Source organism: Dipodomys spectabilis, unplaced genomic scaffold, assembly GCF_019054845.1.
Source record: "Dipodomys spectabilis isolate Male_0828 unplaced genomic scaffold, ASM1905484v1 ptg000373l, whole genome shotgun sequence".
NCBI lineage: Eukaryota > Metazoa > Chordata > Mammalia > Rodentia > Heteromyidae > Dipodomys > Dipodomys spectabilis.
Genome location: NW_024871050.1, coordinates 2,381,244 through 2,402,971, shown reverse-complemented (window position 1 = coordinate 2,402,971; position 21,728 = coordinate 2,381,244). Strand labels below are relative to the sequence as shown.

Below are 21,728 nucleotides of genomic sequence, written 5' to 3'. Positions count from 1 at the left end.
CGGACCCAAAAAGAAAAGAATAAGAATAGAAATAGTATTTAAAGTATTTTCACTTATAATGATAATTTCTGGAAAAGAAAAATAATTCAGAAGGCTCCAAAAATTACTTTTGATTGTATCCACAAAATTTTTTTTTTGGGTGCACTGAGTTTCAAAATCAGCCTAGATAGAAAAATCTGAGATTCTAATCTCCAATTAACCAGAAAACACTGGAATGGAGGGATGGCTCAAGGGTAGAGCTCTGGCTATGAGCAAAAAAATCTAAGCAAAAGTGCAAGCAAAGCTCTGAGTTCAAGTTCTGGTATCAGCACACAAGGAAATTATTTATAAGTAAAAAATAATCTTCAGAAATGACAGTTGATAGTTAATCCTACTCAATCCTGTCTTATGAATGCTCTGTGTATGTGTGTATATATGTATGTATATGTATAAATGTTAATGTTAGATGTTTTTAAGTATTACAACTATTTATCAAATTACAGAAGCCTTTAAAAAAGACACAGTTCATGGTGGGTATTGAATTTAGTGTCTCATGTTTCATAGGCAAGCATACGCGCCATACCTAAGACCTTTTGCTTCATTTATTTTTCAGAATCAAGCTAACTTTGCCAACCTCTACCTCTTGAGTAGCTAGAACCATAAATGAGTGTTCCTATGTTCAACTTGTTTTTATCTAGGAGTCTCCCTAAGTTTGTTCAGGTTCAACCCCAACTGTATCCTCTGACCTCTACCTCTCAAGTATCTGGGATTACAAGTATATGCCACCATACTGGCCTGTGAATTATGAGTGTGTGTGTGTGTGTGTGTGTGTGTGTGTGTGTGTATGTACCAGTACTGGTGCTTGAACTCTGGGACTGCGCACTGTCCTTGAGCTATTTGTTACTCAAGGATATCATTCTACTTATGACTTTTTGGTGATTAAAGAGTCTCACAAATTTTATTTTCTGTTTGACCTGGCTTTGAAGCACAATCTCAGATTGAGTAGCTAGGATTACAAGTGTAAGCCATAGGTAGTCATTTTTAATAAGCATAATTCATAGCCTGTACTTTCATTTCTTTTAGTTCTAACTTAAATTTTTATTAGCCATTCAAAATGTAGGTTTGTACTACCTGGTTAACATTTTTGGTATTTTCATGAACATAAGATAAAATTTCAATAATATCTAAAATATTAACGTGGAGGTGGGGCCATGATGGCAACAGGACAGTAGGGAAACACCACAGCTCTATCCAATCAAATAGAGTTGAAGTTCCAACGCTTAATTTCCCCCAGAGACCAACAACTGTAAAAAGATGAACACCCAGAGAAAAACAGGAGGTGAAAAAAAGAAAGAAAAGGAAGAAAGTTAGAATGGAAAAGCGTGAAAGCCCTTCTCCCATCCTTTGCTGGCTACAAAGCAATGCGCCAAACCGCGGCTGGCCAGGCCTGGCAGGGGCTGCCAGAGACCCCAGTGCCACAGTGGGTTGTCTGGAGAACACCAGCGCAGAAGCGCCCAAGGTGCCGGTGCCAGACCCGCTGATTGCACACTGAGAAACCTCGGAGCTTGGAACCTGCACAAAGACCCTTCCCCCATCCCTCACCGGAGCGGCGCAGCCCTGTCCTGCCAAAGCCACTTGTCCTTACGGCCAAGGGGGGCCCCAGGACTACAGGGATCCATCCGCAGGACACCAGTGCAGAAGACTCCCAGGGTGCCAGTGCAGACCCGGAGAGTGCAAACAGACAGAACCCTGGAGCTCAGAACCTGTGTGAAGACCCTTCCCCCTCAGCCGGCTGCCAGCGCAAAAAATGCCCGCAGTGCCAACCTGGACAGCATCGCAGAGGCAGAGACGGGGAGAAACAGATCCAGAGTGGCCACCACCTACCCAGCCCACAAGCATCTCAACCGAACGCAGAACGCAGTGGCAACCAGCAACCTACATTGCACAGAAAACAGCAATCTGCCACAGCACCGCTGGAGAGTTCCCAACTAGCTCCAGGGTGAGTACCCTGCAGGGGACAGCATCCTAGCCAAGGGAGACCAGTGCTAGCTTGACCTAGACCCCCCGCACCACCACCTGGACTACAGGTCCTCAAAATTGGGAACTGTGCAAGCACCCCACCAGCGTGTGGAACACATCCAGCCCACCAGGCTTGATCAAGATCACCCCTGGGAGGGAGCGTGAATGCCCAAACCAGAAACAGCACCTGTGGGCCACAGCAGTCAGCAGCAGAAGAAATACAAACTGTGTACCCCAGGCTGCGTACCCTGGGTGGAATACCCAGCAGCACAGATCCAGTTGGTGTGCCCCAGGTGGGGGACTGGGAGCCAGGGCCAGGCCTTGGGATCAGTTACACAATCTACCAGTCCTGATTGAAGTCAGAAGCTGAGCACACGCCTCAGCAGAGGGGGGAAAGCAGGGAACTGCACCCCCTGGGAACCACACCCATGATACCAAAAGACCTAGGTGTCCAGGGTGGGAGAACCAGAAGCCCAAACCCCACCAGAACCTGACCTATATAGCCCAGGCTAGGGATTGTACACCTCAGGCCGCCAGCACATGATTATAATCTGGAACTCATAGCAGACTCCAGCAACTGGGAGAGTAGATCCAGCACACCCATTCTTGCCAAGAGCACCCATAGGAGTAAGCAGTCTGGGGCTGCTCAGTCCTTGGCTAAAGGCGGGAACTGCCTGTGATCTCCAGAAGACACCTGAGAGCCCTATGTGGGTCAGACTAGCAGCTGGAGGTCGGCCTCTCCCCCAACAGAATACAGACCAGGTATAGACTCTCTCAGCCAACCCAGGGCCGAGAGTGAGCTTCATCAATTGATCCAGGAACCAACCCAGAACCAAGCAAAGACAGCCACCTATTGACCAAAACAGAGTTTCAGATTCGTCTCCAATAATCCCTGAATCCCCATGTGAAAATCACAAAGAAAAACTGCACTACATCTAAGAGATGCTGGAGGCAATGACTCAAGAATTAAAGCAAGAATTAGATCCAAAATTTAAAGAACACAGAAACGAAATGTCAAAAGAGGTACAGGATTTCAAACAGAGGATGCATGCAAAAATGGATGCAGTACAAACCTCACTAAGAGATGAGATTAATATTCTGAGAACCAACATAGAAACCATAAATGGTTCAATTTCCTCCATGCAAACCATAATGGAAGCCATAGGTAACAGAGTGAACGAAATGGAAAATAGAATATCAGATACGGGAGACAAAACACAACAACTGGAAAAAAAAAGTCACAGATAGGGAAAAATCACTTAAATTATGTCAAAGTTAAATCCAAGAGCAAGCAGTGCCAAGCAATTTAACCTTCGTATAATTGGAGTGGACAAAGGTGAGGAATATCAGAGCAAGGGAATGCAACACCTATTCAGTAAGATTATCAATGGAAATTTCCCCCATCTTAAAAGAGAACATCTTACCTACAATAACAGAAGCATATAGAATACCTAACAAGCAGGATCCCAGAAGAAACACTTCTAGGCACATTATAGTAAAAATGATAGATCTGAATGATGAAGAAACAATCTTGCATGCAGCAAAAACAAAGAATGAGCTATACTATAATGGAAAAAAAAATCAGACTCACTGCAGATCTCTCCACACAGGCACTGAATGCAAGGAAAGCCTGATAAAGTACAATCTGAGCCCTGAGAAGCAATAACTGCCAGCCCAGATACACCCGGCAAAGCTAGCATTCACATTCCATGGAGAAACAAAAATTTCTAATAGTAAAGAAAAACTAAATGAATTCATAAACAATAAGCCAGCATTACAAAGACTACTAAGGGCTGGGAAGGTGGCTCAGTGGTAGAGTGCTTGATTCCTCAGCACCACATAAGCAGAAAAAAAAGCCAGAAGTGGTGCTAGCCTTGAGCTGAAGAGCTGAGGGACAGCGCCCAGGCCCAGAGTTCAGGCCCCACGAATAGCCAAAAAAAAGAATCAAAGACTACTAAGAGGGGGAACACAACCTGAAAAACACAATCAAGAACAGGGATCCACATCAGACAGATATCACTAGAAGTCCAAGTAGGCTTCATCCCAGAGATGCAGGGATGGTTTAACATACATTAAGTCAATAAATGTAATCCATCAAATCAACAAATCCAAGGTCAAGAACCACATGATTATCTCCATTGATGCAGAAAAGACTTTTGATAAGATACAACATTCATACCCGTTAAAAGCTCTGGAGGAAATAGGAGTAGAAGGAACATTCCTTAAAATAAGAAAAGCCATATATAACAGACCAATAGCCAATTATTATACTTAATGGGAAAAGGATGCCCACTTTAACCACTCCTCTTCAATATACTTCTGGAATTCTTTTTTTTTTTTTTTTTGGGGGCGGGGGGTAAGGGTCCAGTCGTGGGGCCTGAACTCTGGGCCTGAGCACTGTCCTTCAGCTCTTCAGCTCAAGGCTAGCACTCTACCACTTGAGCCACAGCACTACTTCCGGCTTTTTTCTTTTTGCTTATGTGGTGCTGAGGAATCGAACCCAGGGCCTCAGGCATGCAAGGCAAGCGCTCTACCACTGAGCCACCTTCCCAGCCCCACCTCTGGAATTCTTACCAGACAATACGGCAAGAAAAAGACATTAAAGGGATCCACATAGGGAAGGAAGAAGTTAAGCTATCCCTTTTTGCAGATGACATGAAACTATATCCCCATGATCCCAAACACTCTACCCCCAAACTCTTAGAACTTATAAACTACTTTGGCAAAGTAGCAGGATACAAAATCAACCAACAAAAATCAGTTGCCTTTCTGTACAACAACAATTACAAGCAGAAAGGGAAATCAAGGAAACAACCCATTTACAATAACCTCAAAAAAATAAAATATTTAGGAATTAACCTAACCAAAGGTGTAAAAAGAACTACTTAATGAAAACTATAAAAACTTATAGAAAGAAATTATAAGAGGACAGCAGGAAATGGAAAGACCTTCCATGTTCTTGGATAGGCGTATAGTGAAAATGGCCATACTGCCAAAATTGATATACAAGTTCAATGCAATTCCCATTAAAATCCCAACAACAAATGCTAGTGGGGATGCAGAGAAAGAGGAACCCTATTGCACTGCTGGTGGGAATGTACACTAATATAACCAATTCGGAAAGCAGTCTGGAGGGTCCTCAGAAAGCTAAATGTAGACCTCCCCTATGACCCAGCCATACCACTCCTAGGCATCTATCCTGAACAACAGGAACCAGAATACAAGGACACATGCACCTCCATGTTTATTGCAGCACTGTTTACAATAGCCAGGATATGGAAACAACCCAGATGCCCCACTACAAATGAATGGATCCAAAAATTGTGGTACCTATATACAATGGAATATTATGCAGCCATTAGAAAGGACAAAATATTGGCATTCACAGGGAAATGGATGGAACTAGAAAAACCATGTTGAGTGAGGTAAGCCAAGAGCAAAGAGACAAATGGCACGTGGTCTCCCTGATAAGTGGATGTTAAATCCAAAATGTAAGGAGATACGACAAAGTAAACAAGACTCGAGAAATAAAGGACCTCCATTCATCTGGTTGAATCATTACTAAATGACCCCATGCTGCTGACCACATATATGGTACTTGTGTACACTGGAGGGAAACTAGGAAGAGGACACAGAAACAGAGGGAAACGGGAAAACATACAACAGTGAGACCCATCAGCTGCACTGGTCATTGATTAAAATGAGCTAAGCAACTCAATGGCAGCGTTGAGAGGGAGGAAATAAGTGGGAAAAAGGGAACAGCTGACACTAAGCAAAATGAAAGAAATGTTCATATCATCCAGTATGGAAGAAATAACTGTATTGTCAAAGTTCATAAACTCATAAACTTTATAGACCACGAAAAAAAAGAGGAAATGGGGTTCAGTGAGTTAAATAACTTCAGTATGGGGCTGGGAAGGTGGCTCAGAGCACTTGCCTTGAGCTGAAGAGCTGAGGGACAGTGCCCAGACCCAGAGTTCAGGCCCCACGGCCGGACCCCCCAAAAAAAAGCAAACTTCAGTATGAAACTAGGGAATAACCCAAGTCTTTCTAGCTCCAGAGTCTTTATGGCTGACTTACCCATACTGGCCTGAAGGGAGGAGTCATTAAACAAGGTTTGACAAGAAATGTATCCATTTCCTACCTCATGTAACTGTGACTCTCCTGTACAGCATCTTTACAATAAAATAAAATATTAACATGCCAATTACTCTATTTATTACCGTGGCCACAGTATTGGAAAAAAACTGAAATTCAACAAAAAAGAGAGTTTAATAAAAAAAAATCATGATAAAAATAAAATTAGTTGGAGTTCTGGTACTAGACAATGCTAAAAACTTACATCATCAGCTTATTTTCTGTTCAAAGGTTATTAAAACATATCAAGTAGTAGTCCTCTACTTAGTAAGTTAAGGTTGTTTTTTTTTTCTTACCAGGCTATTTTCTTTCCAGGCTTCTGGGAACTTGGGTCTCTGTTTTTCTCTGGACACAAGTACCTGCATATCCTCAAAAGTGGGATGATTTCCAACTTCTGTCTGAAAAGCCATCTGGTATTCTGGTACAGATTCACCTGTGTATGTGTAGAAAAAATGGCAGACTAGCAAAAGTATTTCTGGTACTGGGGCTTAAACTCAGCCTTTTTCTTAGGGATGGCGCTCTACCACGAGCCACATCTCTAGTCTGGCATTTTTGTTGGAGGTAAGTCTTGACGATTTGCCCAGGTTAATTTCAAACTGCAACCCTCAGATCTCAGCCTCCTGAATAGCTAGGATTACAGGTGTGAGCCACCAGCGCCCAGCTCAGAAGTATTTCTTATATCAGGTAAACAAGGAAATTGTGCATATTAAACCCTTTCAAATATATCTGGAAGAGTCTGTCGTTTTAATATATAACTATTTAAATATTTTACTAAGAATAGTATTAAATATTTTTTGATAAGTCAAATGATAGTTTCAATGATGGACAGATACTTAAAAAATATTTGTGGTATAGAGAATTGAACCTGGGGCCTTGCACATGCTTACGCATGTACTCTACCACTAAACAATACTACATTTAGGAGGAAAATATGTTCATAATGTATAAGATATACTTAAAAATATGTGTGACAGGGCTGGGAAGGTGGCTCAGTGGTAGAGCGCTTGCCTTGCATGCCTGAGGCCCTGGGTTCGATTCCTCAGCACCCACATAAGCAAAAAGAAAAAAGCCGGAAGTGGCGCTATGGCTCAAGTGGTAGAGCGCTAGCCTTGAGCTAAAGAGCTGAGGGACAGTGCCCAGGCCCAGAGTTCAGGCCCCATGACCGAACCAAAATAATAATAATAATAATAAAAAATATGTGTGACCTCTGATCCCATACATGAAGATGAAGAGAAAATCCAAGACTTACTACAACAAACACATCTATAAAATCCAAATATAAGTGGGTAGGTAAATCATCACTATGTTTCATTAGATCACTGGCTCTATTATAGGTTAGCCAGATTAGTGAATGTCACAGAAATTTGTATGACAATAACCATATGACAAAAAAATACTGATTTTTTTTTGGGGGGGGGGGCTCCAGTCGTGGGGCCTGAACTCTGGGCCTGGGCACTGTCCCTTAGCTCTTCAGCTCAAGGCTAGCGCTCTACCACTTGAGCCACAGCGCCACTTCCGGCTTTTTTCTTTTTGCTTATGTGGTACTGAGGAATCGAACCCAGGGCCTCATGCATGCAAAGCAAGCACTCTACCACTAAGCCACCTTCCCAGCCCAAAAAATACTAATTTTTTAAATTCTTCAACAAGCAGTATTTAGATCAAGACTTTAAATCATCATTAATTATTCTACAAGTGTTTAATAACATTCATTACCAATAAGCACCATCAACTGTCTCCAATGACAGGCTTTTGAATTTTGCAAAATACAACATTAAAAAGTTAAGTATGTTAATAAATGCCCTAAGCCATAAAGAAGACCCTGGGACCAACAGAAAACCAATGGTCTAACATTGATAACATTAAATTTATTAATAAACATACTGAACTATACAGAAGACTCTTTGGACATAACATAGAAAATGAATGATCTAGTAGAAATCTCATTAAAAAAACACAGGATAACTAGACTTTTCTTGTCTTCTTACCCCTCTCTCATCCTATTAAAATGACAGTCTAGCCGGGACCTGGTGGCTATTGCCTGTAATCCTAGCTACTCAGGAGGCTGAGATTTGAGGATCACGGTTCAAAGCCGTGAAACTCTTATCTCCAATAAACCATCAGAAAACTGGAAGTGACGCTGTAGCTCAAGTGGTAGAGTGCTAGCCTTGAGCTGAAGAGCTGAGGGATAGCGCTCAGGCCCAGAGTTCAAGCCCCACGACTGACCAAATAAATAAATAAATAAAATGACAGTATAAATTAGAAAAAATACCAGGATAAGAGTTAGAGCTTTATCTCTACCTTGGAAAGGCATTTCACTTCTTTGCATTTCAGATTTCCTGTTAGCAAAATGGCAATGTCTGCCTTCACTATCTCATTCATGAAGACAATACATATGGAAAAAACATTACAAAACATGCCATACAAATTTTGGGCTTCTATTTAATTATTCAAAAAGTTCCATAAATTCTTTTTCTCCAATAATTTAAATGATTTACAAAGATTTACAAAGACTAAGTCCATAATTTGCAGCAGAGCCCAAGTTATTAGAATATTGTGCTACCTATAAATACAAGTGATATTTTCATACACTGTAAGCATTTAAGCAGATGCTTAGTTTTAATCAATAACCACCAACATTAAACTTGACAGATAAAGTTAAAGGAGTTTATGCTAGCTAGCATATTACTTTCTTCCTTGATATCTCATATTAACCAGCAGTGAACTGTAAGATAATTCACTACGTTTGCATATATGATCTGTCTCACACAGAAATACTATATATATTCATACTTGCCAAGTATCATTCCTTGGTTTAGTAGAATAATTAAAAATTCACAATTTTACTTATTTACTTTTAATAACCAGAAAACTTCCTAAAAGAAACTGATGCAGTGTGAATGCAATGACATTAAAAATTATGAGATGACTCACAAGATAATATGCTGGAAATGATCTATACAACTTGGGGGAAGGGCGATTGGGAGAAGTGAAAATGGGAGAAAAATGAGGGAGGGGGTAACAAGTTCGACAAGAAGTATACTCACTACTTTTATTTATGTAACTATAACTTCTATGTACATCACCTTGACAATAAAATTAAAATTAAAAAAATAGTAGAAAATGCAGCAGAAATAAATGGAAATAAGTAGTGAAAAAAGAATTATCAAGTGAAATTTCACTAAATTTCTATGATTCTAAATGTAGTTGCTCAATAGATACTTGTTTAGAGCTAACTAAGCGCTAGCACTGGGGATACAAAGGATGAATGTTAATGACAAACCCATCATCATGTGAGATATTTTTCCTTCCCCCTTCCCTTCCCCTTCCCCCTCCCCTTCCCTTACCTCATTCCCCTCCCTTTTGTCCTCCCCTTCATCTCTCTCCTTCCCTTCCCTTCCCCTCCCCTGCACTACCTCATTCCTTTCTTAGTGTTTTTATTTGTGATGCATTTTTCCCACTTCTACCCCCATTTCATTGTTAAAAAATTTTAAGTGTTCTGTCCTTTCTTAATACTTTTCTTTCTTTCTTTGTTTTTTCTTTTGTTGGTTGTGGGGCTTGAACTCTGGGCTTGGGCGCTGTCCCTCAGCTCTTCAGCTCAAGGGGAGCGCTCTACCACTTGAGCCACAGCGCCACTTCCGGTTTTTGAGTGGTTTATTAGAGATAAGAGTCTCACGGACTTTTCTGCCTGGGCTGGCTTTGAACCACGATCCTCAGAACTCAGCCTCTTGAGTAGCTAGATTACAGGCATGAGCCACCTGCGCCCAGCTATTAACACTTTTCTTCTTACATTTTCTGTAGTATAATTTTCCTTCTCTATTAGAAACTCCCTTAAGAATACTGAGAGGCTCCTCCTACCCTGGTTCAAGAATAATTCCTCAATTCTAATTCTTCTTGATCTTTCAACTGCATCTGCTTTCATAAATTTTGTCATTGTTGTTTTTTGTTTGTTTGACTTGGGGTATGAGTTGGATACAGGGTCTCCCTATATAGGCTAGACTTGCCTCCAAGTAGGGAGCCTTCTACTTAAGCCTTCTATGAGCTAGGAATGTAGGCATGTTCCACCAAATTTTGGTTCTTTTTAAAAATCTTTTTTTATTATTATCATCTTTAAGTAGTTGCACAAAGTTCCCATTCTACAAAACAGTATATGAATACAAGGTGTCTGACATTGTCACCCATCACTCCTAACCCATCCCTTCTTTCACTTTTACATTTCTAAGTGACCTCCAAGATACTCTAATATCTAAGTTTTCTCACTACTTTTATGATCATTTATCTTGTCTTCCTAATTAATCTATCTGGAAGAGGAAACATCCCCAAAATCTGGTGTTCAATGACCAATTCTCTTCATTTGTTCTACTAGGGGAGAGCAATCCCCCACAGTTCAGAACCAGATCCAAAAGCTGCTTTGAATTTTGTCTTAGATGTGCCTCTTCTTCCTCATGTTAACATTATAGATTACCAATATAATTCTGTTTTTATTCTTTTATATGAATAAGAAATAGCATTTTATCCATTTTTGACTATGCAGGTATGTGGCACTCAGTACCTTCATACTGTTGTGCAACCATTACCACTAACTATGACTAGAATGTTTTTTCCATTATCTGCAAATGAAAACTGTCCTTATTAAATAAGAACTCTCCATTTCTTTTTAATTTCAACATTTTAGTCTTTTCTATTTTAATTCATCTTACATATCTGCAAAAATTCTGCAAACAAGGCTTAATTATAATTCCCTAATCAAACAAACAGTATTTCTTTCTCCTCTATTCTTATCTCTCACCGGGAAATGAACCCATATTCTTGTACATGGTAGGCAATGCTCTATCAGTGAGCTATACCCCTAGTCCCTAATAGTGCTCTTTTTATTTTTATTTACTATTCTTTATGTCGGCTGGGGTGCTGGGTGCTGTCCCTGAGCTCTTTTTGCTCAAGGTTAGTGCTCTACTACTTTGAGCCACAGCACCACTCCCAGTTTTCTGTGGTTATTTGAAGATAAGAGTCTCACAGATTTTCCTACCACAATCCTCAGATCTCAGCCTCCTGAGTAGCTAGGATTACAGGCATGAGCTACTAGTGCCTGGATGCTCTTTTTATTGATAACATCAGAAGGAATAATGAATCTTTGAATATAGTAGTTTTTAAAAATATAGTGACAGTGTGTAGAAAATGCTGATGAAAAAATAATTTTAATTAGACATTTTTCTATTACTCAAACTCTGGATTAGAATGTCAAGAAAACAAAAACAATAAAAAATTTTGTGATAAAATTTTAATAATGGAGGGGCTGGGAAGGTGGCTCAGTGGTAGAGTGCTTGCCTTGCATGCCTGAGGCCCTGGGTTCGATTCCTCAGCACCACATAAGCAAAAAGAAAAAAGCCGGAAGTGGTGTTGTGGCTCAAGCAGTACAGCGCTAAGCCTTGAGCTGAAGAGCTGAGGGACAGTGTGCAGGCCCAGAGTCCAGGCCCCACGACCGGACCCAAAAAAAGAAAAAAAAATTTTAATAATGGAGTACTTGTGATACTAACTTACGTTATTTTTGGAAAAATATCTCAATGACTCTGTACTTCCAACTAACTAGAAAATATGCTCTACTGCAAACTAATTGACCTACAATGTAAATAATCTTTAATTAATTTCATTGTTTTAGAATTATAAATTTTTAATTAGTATCTTGAAAGCAAAAACAATTCAATCTCCTATTAATCTAGCTTTATTAAATAGCTCTGTTTCATCGATTGTTCATGCTGCTTCCCTTTTCTATTCTTTTAATGGGTCTATTCCTATTAGAGAGAGAACACATATATCAAACTTTTTTATATATCATCTAGAAAAATGAAGTACATAGATTAGTAGTTAAAGTTTGATGTAATCCCAACAAAGGGAGAAAAACTATTAGTCCACTTGACTATTTCTAGTAAGCCTCAAACAAGCAATCACATTAAATAATCATTCTTTCATTAAAAGGAAAGAGGAAGAGAGGAAGAAAAGTAGAGAGAAAACTAGGAAGGGAATGAGGGAGGGAGGAAAGACGGAAGAAAGGAAAAAAGAAAAGAAGGGAAGAAAGAAAGGCAAAGGAAAAGGGCTATGAAAAAGGAATACATATTCATAAATAATGAATTGCTTCTACTAAGTCCTTACATAGTCAAAACAAGAAACAAAAATTAATGGAAGGAAGGAAGGAACAAACATGTCTCAAATGATCAGAGGGTACATTAGGAAAATGATTGCTAAAGCAATCAGAGACTAAACAGAAAAGCTACTACTGGCAATTAATTAAATTGTACTCAGATGGAAACCTGAAGTCTTTTTAACCATGTTTCCCAGTTTACATATTCTGCTAATGTTTCCGAACATTAGATGGCAATGAACTAAAGGTTTAAATGAAAGTAAAAAGATTCATTATATGAAAATTTAATGTAAGTAAGGTATAATTTTATATCAGCTCAAAATACATACCAAGTTATTGTTTGTCAGTGATGTGGCTTGAACTTGGGGCCTGGGCACTGTCCCTAAGTTCTATCTGCTCAAGGCTAGTGCTCTACCACTTGGGGCCACAGCACCATTTCCAGTTTTCTGGTGGTTAACTGAAGATAAGAATCTCACAGACTTTCCTACCAGAGCTGGCTTTGAGCCACAATCCTCAGATCTAAGCCTCCTGAATAGTTAGGATTATAAGTGTGAGCCATCAGGGCCTGGTATATCAACTTTTGATAGCAGTTCTTACCTGGGAAAAGGTCTGTACATCTCATAAATATCTCCCAATAGATTAGCCCAAGTGCATACATGTCTACTTGTTTCAAAGCTGATTCGCAGTCTCTCAGGTTCACAGCTCCTTCTAGCACTTCTGGTGCCATATATCTAATTGTGCCAACCTGATTGAAATTGGAGATACATTTTTTTAGAAACAGAATATAGCATATTTTGAAGGGTAGACATTAGATCAACAGTGATATGCATACTGTGGTCATATTAATATTATTTGACTCTAAGCATGTTACTGAACCTTTAAACAACTTATTTTTTAATTTCTACAATATCCTTCCCAACTAAATAGTGGTAAATTTAGTAAATTTATCAATCAATAAAATGGACTAGATGTCCCTATATGTATCAACTTTATGTGCTGTAAGACACAATCATGAGAAAATTGCTAAACAATTTATACAGAATTTAGTATATTTATTTATTTAGGGTCCGGTCGTGGGGCCTGAACTCTGGGCCTGAGCACTGTCCCTCAGCTCTTCAGTTCAAGGCTAGCGCTCTATCACTTGAGCCACAGCGCCACTTCCAGCTTTTTTCTTTTTGCATAGGTGCTGAGGAATCAAACCCAGGGCCAAGCATGCAAGGCAAGCGCTCTACTGCTGACCCACCTTCCCAGCCCATCATTTAGTATTTTTAAATTAACAACTATATGTACATACATATGTATGTATAAGCACTCTTGTGTACAGGAGCACGTGCGTGCATACACACACACACACACACACACACATACACACAGCAGAAAGGTCAAAAAGGATATGTCTGACACTGTAACGGAGATTATCAGATGGTCGATAGTCATTTTATGAACTCAGTAACTTTACTCTTGCTTTGTAACAAATTCCTAGCTAGGTGTAGAGGTGTATGCCTATAAATTTAGCATTCAGGAGGGGGAAGCAGAAGGGTGTTGAGGTCAAGGCCAGTGTAGGCTGTATAGCAAGACTTTACCTCAAAAAAAACTAAAACAAACATAGAAAAACAATCAAATAAAATCAATTCATACTTATTTATTCCTAATATCTGTGTTCAAAGTGAGGCAGAATGACAATGATTTTCAAGATGAACTTCACAAAGGCCTTTATACATTTGGTACATCATACCTTTGTAATTTTTAGTATTCTATAACTGGCAGTATATAAACATTTCAAAGCATGTCAGTATTTTGTGTTACTCACCTCACTTATGGCTGCATTATCTTCTTCTCCTGGACGCACCAGTCTATTTCCAGTCAGCCTCATGGACAGCCCAAAGTCACTAATGACACAGGTTCCATCATTTTTTACCAGGACATTTCTGCTGTTTAAATCTCGATGGGAAATTGCAGGTTTATAATGATCTGTTTGGATAATTTAAAATATTTACTAATGCTTAAATAGAACTATTAGGGATGAAATGAACATATAGACAAACAAAATAGCTCAAGAGGTTCAGGTAGCAAGTGCTTGGCCCTGAGTTCAAACCCTAGTAATGCAAAACAAAAGCAAAACCCCACAAAAAAAAGGAAAAATAAAAATCACTGCTTTCCAATGCATTTTGCTCTGTAACTATTACATGTGTAGTTAATAAAGCATTTAACCATTTAGCTGAAACCAATAGCAAATATGTTGCTTACAACTCTTAACACAACTGTTTTCTCTTAATTTCTGAAGCACATAAAGAAATATTTGGTATGTTCACTGACACACACATTTCTGTAGCACATAAAGAAATATTTGGTATGAACATCAACACACACACACACACACACACACACACACACACACACACTCCACACACAGGAGTCAGCTTGTCAGTTATTAATGAAAAGCTACTGTGGCTCTAAATTTTTGTATGAATACTAGTTTTCCTATATTTTTATTAAATCAAATGGGTAACAACACATCCCAGTTCTGCCTTAGGTTTAGTCAAGTCTCTAACCTAAGCCCACTTTAACTCTTTTTTTTGGGGGGAGAGGGGGGTCCGGTCGTGGGACCTGAACTCTGGGCCTGGGTGCTGTCCCTCAGCTCTTCAGCTCAAGGCTAGCAATCTACCACTTGAGCCGCAATGCCACTTCTGGCGTTTTTCTTTTTGCTTATGTGGTGCTGAGGAATCGAACCCAGGGCCTCAGGCATGCAAGGCAAGCACTCTTCCACTGAGCCACCTTCCCAGCCCCCCCACTTTAACTCTTTAACCAGAAATAATTTATAATGAATTGGGAGAACAAGTGGAGGAGCTGGGATCTCCCAGCAAGATATGAAAATTTATTCTCTGATTTTATGGAAGCAAAGCAGTGTTATGCTCATTCTATTCTTGATTACCCTCATCACCAGGCTACAAAATCCTCACTGCAAGAATATATATACAATATTTTCTGACTACAAAGAATGGATCTACCTGGGGCCCTCATCTGAAACATTACATTATTTTTCTACATATATAAAGAACCCTTATTTAGGCCTCAAATAAAACCACAGCTGTCGAAATGAGAAAAAGTTCTATAAGTTTTTGAAATATAAATCATTTCCTCATACAAAGAAATTGAGCAATGGGAATAAAGTCAGTAAATTTATTGAATATTTGCATATAGGTATAAGTACACTCAATAGTTAGATGTATTTGTTATTAATATATTAATAAGCATTCAAGGAAGTAAACGTGTGGCTGAAGTAGTAGATTTCCAGATTTTTTTTTTTTTTGGGGGGGTCCGGTCGTGGGGCCTGAACTCTGGGCCTGGGCGCTGTTCCTCAGCTCTTCAGCTACCACTCTACCACTTGAGCCATAGCGCCACTTCTGGCTTTTTTTCCTGCTTATGTGGTGCTGAGGAATCGAATCCAGGGCCTCATGCATGCAAGGCAAGCACTCTACCACTGAGCCACCTTCCCAGCCCCATAGAGTGACAGACTTGCGCAACAAAGCTAAAGCAATAGCAAGAGTTCAAACCCCAATACAGACATTAAAAAAAACAAAAACAAAAACAAAAACAGAAGAGTTGGAAGAAAAAACAGGAGCTAATAAGTTTCTTTAACTGAGTTGACTTCTGTCTCTTTTTACCATCTTCTACTAACTGTTTCAATCATCCCAAACTTGTGTTTAACTTAGCTTCAATGAAATTCCTATAACAGCTATATCACTTGTTCTGAGCAAAAACATACTATACCATATTACAACATAAATACTATGGTACAGGGCTGGGAAGGTGGCTCGGTGGTAGAGCACTTGGCTTGCATGCCTGAGGCCCTGGGTTCGATTCCTCAGCACCACATAAGCAAAAAGAAAAAAAGCCTTGAGCTGAAGAGCTGAGGTACAGCGCCCAGACCCAGATTACAAGCCCCACGACTGGATCCAAAAAAAAAAATTGTGGATATAAATACTATGGTACAATCGTGAACTCAGATATTCATATAAAAATTTTTATAGTAAAGTTGGAAACTGTTCACAATCTATAATAAAATCAATCTATAAACTAAAGTATCTATACTTCAGGGAAAACTAATGATAGGGAAAGTATGCAACAAGTTGGTAGGCAACCAGAATGAAAAAGTCTATTTCCTACTCTTCCTAAAAAGAAAAAAGAAAAGAGATGAAAACAAAAAAAGATAGGAAAGATAGGAAGAAACAGACTAGAGGAAGAAAGCAGTGAGGTAAAGAGAAAAGGTAACATTATCAGACTACTCCTCTGACATGACTTTTTCCTTATAAGTTCCCTAAGTACCTATTTTAATTTTTTTACGTGTATGAGGCAATGGGTAGAACACAGTATTATCTTTCCCTAGAAACAGCACCTTACTAGGCAAATATCTCAAAGGAAATCATGATACGGTATGATTTCAGTTACATATTTTTTTTTCCGGTTGTGGGGCTTGAACTCTGGGCCTGAGTGCTGTCCTTGAGTTCTTCAGCTCAAGTCTAGCACTCTACCACTTGAGCCACTGCATCACTTCTGGTTTTCTGGTGGTTTATTGGAGATAAGAGTCTTACGGACTTTCTTGCTCAGGCTGGCTTTGAACTGTGACCCTCAGATCACAGCCTCCTGAGTAGCTAGAATTACAGCCATTAGCTACCAGCACCTAGCTTCAGTTACATTATTTAAACCAATTCAAAAATTAGTCTCTCAGCTGGGTGTTGGTGGCTTACCCCTGTGATCCTAGCTATATCAGGAGGCTGAGATCTGAGAATCATAGTTCAAAGCCAGTATAGGCAGGAAAGTCTATGGGATCTTATTTCTAACCATCAAAAAGATCAAAGTGGAGCTGTGGCTCAAATGGTGGAGCACTACCTTTGGGCAAAAAACCCCTCAGGGACAGCTTCCAAGCCCTGAATTTTCTAAAGGGATTCTTTAAATGTCTGAGGGTTGTTTTTTTTGTTGTTGTTGTTGGGGTGGAGAGTGGTGGAGTGTGCTGGCCCTGGGCCTGGGAACTCAGGGCCTGAATACTGTCTGTGAGCTTCTTTGCCCAAGGCTAGTGAGCCACAGCTCTATTTCCAGATTTTTAATGGTTAATTGGAGAGAAGAATCTCACAGACTTTCCTGCCTTGGTCGACTTCAAACTGTGATCCTCAAATCTCAGTCTCCTGAGTATCTAGGCATGAGCTACTGGCACTTGGCCAGCTTGAAATGTTTTAAAATAGTGTAATATACTAAACAAAAAGAAAGAAATGTACATATCAGCCGATTTGGAAGAAATAGTTGTATTGTCACAAACTTTATAGACCACGATAATAACAATTTGCCTCATGAAGGTTAAAATGTGTTTGTGACTTTAACTATCACTATCTCACAATACTGTGAAATTTATGTAATCAATCACAATAAAAATTATTTTAAAAATAGTGTAATATAAAATTGGGATCATGGTTTAAATAGCAGAGAACTTGCCTAGCAAGAGCAAGGCCCTGAGTTCAACCCTCAGTACTGCTAAAACTAAACAAACAAAAAACGAAGCACCCAAAGGGGTAACTAGGCTTTTCATTAGTTAAATGTTTGAGAGTAAAGAGCTCTATTTAAATAAAAATTTTAGCCAATGTTTGTCTTGAAACCTTGCTGAATCATGCAATCCTTAAAAGGGGATTAAGGATGGTATTTTAAATTCTGTACTAAGCCAGATTTTAAAAGGAACTATAATATTTAAGAGCAAGGGAATACATTCCAATAGCTAATATGCTGATGCACTAAGTAAGTGCATCAAGTTGCTGATATAGGCAGTAACTTCCTGTACTCAGGAAGAGCAAGATGTCAAGATAAATGAGCTGATAAATTATTCAGGAGAAATTATTTATATATGAAGCATCAGCTAGAAAAGATGATCCATTCTATTATGTAACGGAACAAAGATCTAAGAAACTGATACATTAAAATCCTCTTCACTAAAGAGGTCAGGGAAACTGAAAAGACAATGTCATGGCTACAGGATTACAGTAAGAAAACGTGGTAAGGGATAAAAGCTTCAGAAAGCACAGGCACAGGATTATCACAGCCAGGCTAATTCAGGGTGCTTGTGATGTGAGAGCAAATTGAAACAAAGTGAGAAAGCAAATGTTTTAAAAAAGAGATGCTTTGACCAGCTAGCAAAACTGCATGAAAGCTGAGGAACCATGGTAGTGACAAGGAATACAACATAGTTCTGATAAAGTAGTGGCAAAGATTGACTCCCTACTAAACATTGTCTTTCCTACTTAGTAACTAAGCCCAAAACTATCTGAGGCACCAGTATACAGAGCAACATAGGAAAACAAATATTATATTCCCAGTTTCTTTTGCAGGTAAGTGTGGATTCATCCTGGGAAATAAAACATAAGCATAAAAAGGGGCTTCTTGGGTAGAAGGGGACACCCCTCCTTTTACTTTTGTTGTATAGAATAGAGCATGAATGTAAAGGTACCTCTGAAAATGAAAGACACATATAAAGATGGTGGAGAAGAAATACAGGAGCTTTGGGCCTCTCCTACTTCTTTTCTTCCCTCCCTCCCTCTCTCCCTCTTCTCTTTAGACCCATTCAAGTTCCCTTGCCTTTTTTCCTTTCTTTTCTTCTTCATTTTCCCACTTTTCCTTGTATCAGGGATTGATCCTATGGCTTCATGCATGCTAGACCAGTGCCCCATCACTAAATTATACCCCAAGCACTCTCTTTTGATTCTTAGAAAGAAAAAATTGTTCTTTTGTTTTTGTTTTTTTTGTCAGTCATGGGGCTTGAACTCTGGGCCTAAGCTCTATCCCTCAACTGTTCAGCTCAAGGCAAGCACTCACTCATAGGCTACTTCCAGTTTTCTGAGTGGTTTATTGGAGATGAGAGTCTCACGGGCTGGTTTTGAACTGTGATCCTCAGATCTTACAGCCTCCTGAGTAGCTAGGATTGTCTTATTTTGCCCAGCCTGGAGTTTGAACCCAGGGCCTCAAGCCTGTAACTTGCTTGCTTAGCTGGAGCTCTAGCACTTGAAGTACACTTCTAGTCTAGCTTTTTACTAGTGATTTTAGAGATGGAGTCACATGGACTTTATGCCTGGACTGGCTATGAAGAGGGATCCTCTGGGTCTCAGTACTGAGTAGCTAGGATTACAGGTTGGAGTCAGCAACATCTAGCTTAAAAAAAAAATCTTAGGGCTGAAAAGGTGGCTCAGTGTTGCATGAGGCCCTGAGTTCGATTCCTCAGCACCACATAAGCAAAAAGAAAAAAGCCGGAAGTGGCGCTGTGGCTCAAGTGGTAGAGCACTAGCCTTGAGCTGAAGAGCTGAGGTACAGCACCCAGGCCCAGAGTTCAGGTCCCACGACTGACCCCCCCCCCCCCCCAAAAAAAAAATCTTAATGAAGTTACTATCATTGCCATCCTCTCCCCTAAAGATCTGGACAAACCTCGTTCTAGATAATACTTATACATTTAAGAAGTAATTATATATTTGGGTTTTATCTAAAAGCCAACATAATAGACTAAAGATACATGTGATACTCAAACAAGTGATTATACATTGTAGTTTATAAAATAAATAAGTGCAAAGAAAATATAGCCTAACTAAGGCATTTTTAACCTAATGTCCATAAGTAGACTTAAAGAGTCGAAAGACCCCCTAAAATTTTCTTTTTGATTTTTTTTATGAGTAGAGAACAAAACCCAGGGCCTTGTATATGTTAGGCAAGCACTCTACCACTGAGCTATATCCCCTAGCACAAAAAACATTTTTTTTTTTTCAAAATTAAGCCTACATGTGCTAGTGCTCTCCCACTTGAGTCACAAAACCACTTCCAGCTTTTTCTGAGTAGTTTATTGGAGATAAGAATCTCACAGACTTTCCTGCCTAGACTGGCTTTGAACTATGAGCTTCAGAACTTAGCTTTCTGAATAGCTAGGATTATAGGTCTGAGCCACCAGCACCCAGCTTTTAATCAAATTCTTAATGGGATTCATACTCTTTCTAGAGTCTTAAAAGTTCTTTTTCTCATTCTACCCATTACGTTTCAAATATGTTTCCTCATGCTGGCTCTTTTAAGCAACTGGCTCACAACAAATCTCTAATAATACAAATTATATGTTTACTTTGAAGATATAATTAAAAACTCTGTGAATTTTGAACTCATATGAGGGTCATTCATTTATTCACTATCTTACCTCCTCGTGGCAATTCTGTGTGAAGATAAGCCAGTCCTCGAGTCACAGAATGAGCCAATCGGCAAGAGCTTACCCAGTCACTTGTATGGAGGCTCAAATACTTGCAAAGAGATCCCTATACAGTGGGGAAAAAAGTATATAAAAAAGGAAAATTAATTTATTTTAACATGAAGCAGTAAGTTAATAATCTTACAAGTAATTTGCATAGGCTAGAATTCCATGAAGATCTAATGAATCAATTTTGCTTTTTTTGTCAGTCACGGGGATTGAACTCTGGGCCTGGGTGCTGTCCCTGAGCTAGTTTGCTCAAGGCTAGCACTCTACGGCTTGAGCTACAGCACCACTTCCATGAATCAATATTAAGCAAAGTTAGTAAACAGTTTCTGCTGGGCACCAGTGGCTCTGACTGTAATCCTAGCTACTTAAGAGGCTGAGATCTAAGGATAACGGTTCAAAGCCAGCCTGGGCAGGAAAGTCCGTGAGACTCTTATCTCCAATAAACCACCAGAAAACCGGAAGTGGCACTGTGGCTCAAAGTGGTAGAGCATTAGCCTTGTGCTTAAGAGCTGAGAGACAGCACCAAGGCCCAGAGTTCAAGCCCCATGACAAAAAAAAAAATATTGCTCAGGGGCTGGGGATGGAACTGAGTGTATAGGGTATAGTTCTTGCCTATCATGCACAGATTCCATCCCTAACACACCAAAAAGACAAAAGAAAAAAAGAAAAAAAATCAAAAATTTCTATTTAATATAACAATATAGTAAAACAACTATTAACACAGTATTTACAATATAAATCAAGAGATTGATTATTCATGGGTTATATATAACACTACTGGCTATTTTTATTTAAGAGACCAACATCTGTTGGAGCAAAAAGATAGTCCTAGAGCCAATTGTCTAATGCTATTAGATGACTGCATCCATCTATCTGTGCTATTCAAAAATTTCTGCTAAGATGAATGTCAAAGTAATGCTTCCTTCACTGAGAAAAAAAAAAATAAAAAGGAAGTGGGAGAGAGCTGAATAAGCACTATATTTTTTTTAAATATAGGATCTACTATGTAGCCCAGGTTGCCTTGAACATGTTCCATATTCCTGCTTCCACTCCCCAGTGCTGGGACTATAGATGTGTGTCATCACACCCAGCTAAGTGGTATGTCTGAGTCAAATTCTGGCATGAAATCATAACCTCACTGTAGAACATAATAACTAGCATGAAAAACCACCAATGCTCTATGTTACAGAGGTC

The 21,728-nt window shown here is 39.4% G+C and overlaps 1 protein-coding gene across 2 annotated transcripts in view; it reads right to left on the bottom strand.

The window, feature by feature from the left end:
- The window catches only part of Bmpr2 (bone morphogenetic protein receptor type 2), a 152,186-nt gene that overhangs the window by 11,735 nt on the left and 118,723 nt on the right, over positions 1-21,728 (bottom strand). For both annotated transcript variants that reach the window (XM_042666941.1, XM_042666940.1), the window contains exons 8-11: positions 20,478-20,592; positions 14,079-14,239; positions 12,866-13,013; positions 6,432-6,568 (exon numbers count right to left, since the gene is read on the bottom strand). In XM_042666941.1, coding sequence (XP_042522875.1) covers positions 6,432-6,568; positions 12,866-13,013; positions 14,079-14,239; positions 20,478-20,592 — 561 coding nt within the window. The remainder of the gene's footprint in view (positions 1-6,431; positions 6,569-12,865; positions 13,014-14,078; positions 14,240-20,477; positions 20,593-21,728) is intronic.